Below are 7,506 nucleotides of genomic sequence, written 5' to 3' on the forward strand. Positions count from 1 at the left end.
CAGACTTCACTCCATCGAGGACATCAACATGAGGCAGAATCTTAAAAAAGAAGCCTCTATCCTCAAAGGCCCCCACCATCCAGGCCAGACCCCTCTTCACTCTGCTATCATCGGAGAAAAGGTACTGGAGTCTAAAGATGAGCACTCAATGGCACAAGGATGGCTTCTTTCCCCCCCCCCCCCAGCCCACCCCCCGCACCCCACCATCAGATTCCTGAATAATCAATGAACTAAATATATTACCTTACTTTTCAAGCATTATTAGTGTTATTTTTTATATAGTAATGTCGTAAGATGGTTATAATATGAATGTTTGCACTGTGATGTTGCTGCAAAACACCGAAATGTGTCAGCTGAAGCAGGGTTTCCAACTTCTGGGACATTCCGTTTGAAGAAATGTAAAAGATTTGGCAGTTTCTCCTTCCCCTGCTTTGCTCTCTTTCCTCTTGCCCCGTTCCTCAATCTTGGGGAAAAGTCCTGCCCCAAAACATTGCCTGTCTGTTTTCCCAAGAGACAAATCCAGGGTCGAACTGTTCAAGTTTATTGTAATATGAATCCCAAAAGGAAGTGACAGGTCGTTCAGCAAGCAGACAAATAAACATCTCATTCATAGTACAACAAGACACAGTGCATGAGTGCAAAATGCAGAGTTACAGAAGGATCAGTGGATTCAGGGCAAGGCAACATAATGTGGGGGCTTGTTTGGGAACCTGATGATGGTGGAAAATAAACTGTCCTTGAACCTGGTGGTGCATGATGTCATACTAATTCTGAAGAGAGTATGACTAGGGTGGTAAATATTTGATTGTAAATATTTCTACAAACCCAGGCACCACAGAACTTCTCCAGGTCTTCGTCCCCCCAGCCACATTCAGACACTGTCTCCCCCAGGCCAAAAAAACACAAACAGTGCCCCCTTCAAAAAGGCCCCAGCAGCACCTGACCCCCCTCCAACAACCCCTCCCATACACATACAATACTCAGGACACATCAGCAACCTCCCAAGACTGACAAGGGAGAATGAATAAACTCCTTACAAACAGCACTGGATTTGAACCAGGTTTTGCTGGCACTGTACTACCAAAAGTGTGGTCCCCAGTATACAGCCAAGGCCTCCTGACCGTTTATCATTATTCCCTTGATGCCTCGTCACAAAACTCACAATCTTTGTTTTAACTCCCTCTCAGGTCTCCCTTTCTCTCTACACATTTTCCTTCTTCTTCGTCAGGCCTCCGATTGTCTCTCTCTGTATTCACCTCCATGTTTCATCTCCCATGTGTCTGCCCATTCCACCAGCCTGTCCAGAAAGTCAACATCTGGGATCAATGTCCTGGGGTATTGTGTCATTACTGTTGGGGAGGCTTAGACCACTATGGCAGGGGAACGGCATTATCTGCAGGTTGACAGATGGAAGTAAAATAGACGCAAAGCAAAAGGTAGAAAAAGGGAAGGTCAAAGTGGAGGACAGAAGAAAATCAATGAAATGGACTACAGCCGCATTGGAACTTGATTGGAAAAGGTCACTGAATGTGAGGGCAATTTATCTGAATGCCCAGAGCACTGGAAACAAGGTGTTGCCACAAATCAGTCTAAAGGGGTGTGATCTGATAGCAAATTTGGTTGGAGATCATTGAGAATGAAATATCCAGATAGATTGGAAAATCTGGGAGCTGGGAATCCTCTTGATTCAGGATGAGGTCAGGGTAATATTGAGAGATGATCTAGTTTCTAAGGAGCAGAATGTTGAATCGATTTGGGCTGAGATTAGAAATAATAAGGAGACAAAAGTTACTGGTGGGAGCAGTCCACTGGTCATCAAATAATAGCATTACAGTGGCACATGCACTAGCTGAGACATTTTAAAGCACCCTCAGGCAATTACATGCTGTTGGGTCGATAATGTCGCCATAAAGGTGCTTCGGAAGTCGAGTGATGCCAAAATCCGGTTACAGCCATTTTTTATTCACTGCCCATAAATGTGCAGGTTAGACAGGAGTCATCCGTACCAGCCAGCCCAGCAAGTAAAAAGGGGAAGTGACCCAAGAGATTTGATGCAGTTTAGATGAAAATCCTATGAACAGGTGCAGCAGGTCGACTGGGGATTAAATAAATACACAGAGTCTGGGGCTGCAAGGAGAACCCCCATCGGAACAACAATCTGGACCCTAATCACTTACCCTACTCACAAACTAGAGGGACACCTTACATTCCATCTCCACCAGACAGCAGGAATGTTATTTCCGTTCACCCCCTTTTCTGAATCATTTTCCCTCATCTGTCTTCTTTCATCCAGCTCCCCACCCCCTCTTCCCTGCTTTTTCCTGTCAGGGAGAAACTGTCTCCCCTCCCCATCACTTCTCAGCTTTTTTCTCTTCTCCCCTCCCATATGCATCCACCTAGGACCTCAGACTAGTTGGCCTGTGCTGCTTCCCCTGACCCAACCACCTGATTTTTATTTGGGTAACTGCCTCATTTTCAGCACCCCTGGGGAAGGGCTCAAGCACAAAACATTGACTACGTTTTACTTCCTATGAATGCTGTGTGACCTTCTGAGTTTCTCCAGCTCTTGTGTCCTGCTTTAGATCCCAGCATCTGCACCCCCTCATCCCCTGAAAATCCAGAGGTTGCAACATCGAGTCTCAAATTTAACCAACTGCAAACACCAAAGAGAACTTGCAAAGCTACATCTTGACCAGCAGTTAACGACGCTGATATCTCCTGGCTGGTAAAGGTAAAGGTGTAGCAGGCCGAGCAACCTCGCGGTTTAGACGGGCTGAATCGCCGCACTAGTCGGCCAGGTCAAGATGGCACAGACCCCCCCCTTCACTACCAAGGAGAAGTCTGCGGTTGACTCCACGTGTTGCCTAAGGGAACTCCCCATCTCAGGGTAGCGCAACACAGGCCAGGGAGTGACACCGTGACAGGACGACGACACTTCCGGAAGCCAGCAGACACGTCACCGGAAGTGAGCATTCCTCGGTGCACAACACGGAGAATTCAGTAAAGTCAGTTACTGGTTCACCCTTGCCACTGTGTGCACGTCTTTAGATTTAATAGTGCTGCCACAGCAGACGCTACAAAGGTTCCATTATTTTCATGCAATACTACATTTAGAATGTAACGTACATGAAACGCTTTAATTTTTGTACAGCATAAGGCAGACAGTCACCACTTTGTTCAGCGCCCCTCACAGAAATCCCGTCACAAAAGCCCAGCCATGCAGACACCAGGTCAGAGGTCACTACCACAATCACCTCAGCAGCGATGTACAAAATGCTGGAGCAACTCAGCAGGTCAGGTAATATCCATGGAAGGCAATAGATGGCAGGAACCCCACACTCAGAATAGCAGGTAAAGAGGGAGAGTGAGATGGGAAGGAGCTCAGGCTACAGAGAAAATCCCCATCAACACAAAAATCCTTCAACCTTTGGCCTCTGAAATATCAGTCCTTTGGCCCACGTGACTACCGAACAGGATGCCCAAGTCGCACATGATCCACCTCCCTCCATATTCATGGGTCTGACAAGAACCAACTACACCAGCTAGCCCATTCCTGGTGCTCATCACTCTCTGGGTAAAATATAGGCCCAAACATCTCCTTTAACTTTCCCACTTCTCTCACCCTCCCCACCCCTCACCTGAAACACACACCCATTCACGTGTGATCCTTTTACCAGAGGGAGAAAATTCTGACTGTCCATCCTGAACACTCTCTCTCCCTGTGATTCGCTGGTGTCCCCACAGACCGGAGAACTGAGAGAACACCTTGCCACATGGGGAGCAGGTGAATGAAGTCTCCACTGTCTAAATTTTCTGGTGGTCCTGTTGAGAGGACTGTGTGAATCCCTTGCTGCCAGAGACAGGCCTCTCCCTGGTATGAACCCGCTGGTGTGAACTTAGGCCGGAGGGTCGAGAGAACCCTTTCCCACACTGCAAGCAGGTTAATGGTTTCTCCCCAGTATGAACCCGCTGGTGTAAACTCAAGCCGGAAGGCCGAGTGAACCCTTTTCCGCACAAAGAGCAAGTGAATGGTTTCTCCCCAGTGTGAACCCGCTGGTGTGAACTCAAACCAGAGGGCCGAGAGAATGCTTTCCCGCACAGGGAGCAAGTGAATGGTTTTTCCCCAGTGTGTACCCGCTTGTGTGTCCGCAGGTGGGAGGCCTGAGAGAACCCTTTCCCACACAGAGAACAGATGAATGGCTTCTCCCCAGTGTGAACTCTCTGGTGTGTCAGTAGATTAGAGGATCGAGTGAATCCAATTCCACACAGGGAGCAAGTGAATGGTTTCTCCCCAGTGTGCACCCGCTGGTGTACCTGCAAATTGGAGGGCTGAGAGAAACCCTTTCCACACTGTGAGCAGGTGAACGGTTTCTCCCTAGTGTGAACCCGCTGGTGTGCCCACAGGCCAGCAGAATGAGTGAACCCCTTCCCACACAGAGAGCAGATGAATGGTCTCTCCCCAGCGTGAATTCTCCGGTGCCCCTGCAGAATGTAGAAATCAGCGAATCCCTTTCCACACTTGCTGCAAGAAAACGGTTTTTCCCCAGAATGAACGGTCTGGTGCCTCAACAGGGCATAGGAGTGAGTGAATCCCTTCCCACAAAGGGTGCAGGTGAAAGGTTTTTCCCCAGTGTGAATTTTCTTGTGTGCCTGCAGACGAGAGGGCTGAGAGAACCCCTTCCCGCAAAGGGAGCAGGTGAATGGTTTCTCCCCAGTGTGAACTCTCTGGTGCCTCAGCAGGTTGGAGGACTGAGAGAATCCCTTCCCGCACAGGGAGCAGGTGAACGGTCTCTCCCCAGTGTGAATTCTCCGATGTTGTAGCAGGTGCGAGGATCGTGAGAACCCCATCCCGCACACGGAGCAGGTGAACGGCTTCTCCCCAGTGTGAACTCTCTGGTGCCTCAGCAAGTTCGAGGGCTGGGTGAACCCCTTCCCACACACGCGGCAGGTGAACGGACTCTCCCCAGGGGGAACACACCCGTGCTCCTCCAGGTCCTCGGAGGTTTGAACACAGTCAGAGCTACCCCTAGCAGGTACACACTGGTGTTGCAGCAGTGCATCAGAACTGGTGAATCCCTCCCCACATTCGGAGCAGGGGATCGGTCTTTCCCCAGGGTGAGTGCAGGGATGCTTATCCAGAAAGTCCACAGAAAGCCCCTCCTCACCGCTCGCTTCACTTTCCAGTGTTTTAACGGCAGTATCGTTGGTCACCTGATCCTCCATGTTGACAATTTGACTGAAGTCCAGTTCATGCACTTGATGGGTATAGGAATTTTCTGTTTGGTGATGCCTGTGTTACTAATCCATTGTAAAAGCTGCTGATACTAGATCCCAAGGAATCCAGTTGGAGTGTCAGGCCACAATGTGGTGTTGTCTGAAGCTTCCTCCCTGGAAATGCAGCACCTGTAAAAAGATAGTGGAGTGAGAGGGTGCAAGGCATTCTCTGTAGCCAGCGTTCCAGGACAACACACCCTGGAGGCATGGCCAGCAACATGACAAACCACGGAAGTGTCCTGAACTGTGAGGAGGATCATCATGGACAAGTGGTTGAAGTGTCTGTAGAAGACATGATTGTAAAAACACCACAGATGCTGGAGGAACTCAGCCGGTCTCAGCGACCACAGGAGGTAAAGGGATATGACTGACGTTTGGGGTATGATAAAAAGCAGACAACCCCTGAACAAAATAATTGCCAGGGACAGGAAATAACTGGATATGGAAAAGAGGGAGGGTGAAATCTGAAAGGGAGGGGAGGACTAGTTCTGTGAATTCAACAGAGCTAGAGTAAAGGAGATGGGGGAAGAAGGAAGACAGAACTGCAGAAACTGCAGTTCATGTCCAAGCAATCCGGTTGGAGGACAACTGGATGGAATATGAAATGTTGTGCCTCCAATTTCCAAGTGGTTTTGGTCTGGCAGTGCACGAGACATGCACAGAAATGTCTGCAAGGGAATGGAGCAGGAAATTAAAATGTGGGTGGACACCTGCTTTTGCGGTGGCCAGAGCCTAGATCCTCAATGAAGCAATCTTCCATTTGCTACCCTAGCCAGCTCTCCTGTACCCCAGCTCTGCCTTCAAAGGACCCACACCCCTCCCTTCTGTCTTCTTCTCCCTTGTCTAATTCTCACCTTTTGTCTGTACTCCTTCCCCTGCCAATTCTACTCTTCAGGGACTACCTGCCCTTTCACATACCCTGACGGCAGGGCGGCCGGGGAAACTGTCAAAACTCGCTGTCTTCTCGATTCTGACGAGTGAAACCACACGGTGCATTCATTCTTTTCCTTTTATGCCGGCTGTGTATTTACCATTCCTGCTTTTACCATGTTATTTGGTGGTGATTTTGGGGGATCTGGGAATGCTCTGAAATGTTCCCATGGCAATCAATGCAGGAAGGCTCGGGAGGAACGCTGCCGGCTGCTGGAGCAGAGTTATCCTACAACCCACCGGGATCGGTGACATCCCGACCCGGTCCGGTCCCTCCGGGATCGGTGACATCCCGACCCGGTCCGGTCTGGTTCCTCCGGGATCGGTGACATCCCGACCCGGTCCGGTCCCTCCGAGATCGGTGACATCCCGACCCGGTCCGGTCTGGTTCCTCCGGGATCGGTGACATCCCGACCCGGTCCCTCCGGGATCGGTGACATCCCGGCCCGGTGAGCCTGGCACTCGGTGCCCTGACAGCACAGCACACAGCCTTGCTCTTCCGCAGCCACCCGTTCCCTGGCCCCACCCGATCCCACCTTTCGCTGCGAGGGCCTTCCTCAAGGTTAATCGGGCTCAGACAGCGCAAGGGGCCGCACCGAGCCCACCTTACCTGGCGGGTCCGTCGGCCTCGGTCTCCTCATCCAGCGGCGGCCGCCTATCCAGCCCCTGCTCCCGCCACCCCACTCCCCCCCACCCCCCCAACGCTTCCCTCGGAGAACTCGGGACCCCCGGCCGCTCCGAGCCCAGGACAAGCGTCACCTCCGCGGCTCGGGCTCCGCAAACCTCTGTCAGCGGGCCGAGCAACGGTTTTCATGACGCTGCACGTTCCGAAGACGTCCACGTCCCGATGACGCCAGTGCGCACTCCTCCGTCGACGGCTGGGCAACACGTGGGGGGGGTGGAGGGAGCTGTCAATCAGAGGAGAAGGGGCGGAGGGGTCTGTCAATCAGAGGAAAAGGGGCGGAGGGGGCCGTCAATCAGAAAAGGGGCGGATGGAGCTGTCAATCAGAGGAGAAGGGGCGGATGGAGCTGTCAATCAGAGGAGGAGGGGCGTAGGGAACTGTTAATCAGAGGAGGAGAGGGCGGAGGGGCTGTCAATCAGAGGAGAAGGAACGGAGGGAGCTGTCAATCAGAGGAGAAGGGGCGGAGGGAGCTGTCAATCAGAGGAGGAGGGGGCGGATAGAGCTGTCAATCAGAGAAGGGGCGGAGTGAACTGTCAATCAGAGGAGGAGGGGCGGAGGGAGCTGTCAATGAGGGGCGGCGGGAGCTGTCAATCAGGGGAGGAGGGAGCTGTCAATCAGA

General features: G+C 51.5%; 1 protein-coding gene across 1 annotated transcript; it reads right to left on the reverse strand.

The window, feature by feature from the left end:
* Positions 1-520: 520 nt before the first annotated feature.
* LOC138754850 (zinc finger protein 229-like) lies at positions 521-7,030 on the reverse strand. Its single transcript, XM_069919749.1, has 2 exons — positions 6,815-7,030; positions 521-5,403 (listed from the first exon to the last, which is right to left on the reverse strand). The coding sequence occupies exon 2, from the start codon at positions 5,221-5,223 to the stop codon at positions 3,805-3,807; it is 1,419 nt and encodes a 472-aa protein (XP_069775850.1). The 5' UTR covers positions 5,224-5,403; positions 6,815-7,030; the 3' UTR covers positions 521-3,804.
* Positions 7,031-7,506: the final 476 nt, after the last annotated feature.

Source organism: Narcine bancroftii, chromosome 2 (assembly GCF_036971445.1).
Source record: "Narcine bancroftii isolate sNarBan1 chromosome 2, sNarBan1.hap1, whole genome shotgun sequence".
In the NCBI taxonomy this organism is placed as follows: Eukaryota; Metazoa; Chordata; class Chondrichthyes; order Torpediniformes; family Narcinidae; genus Narcine; species Narcine bancroftii.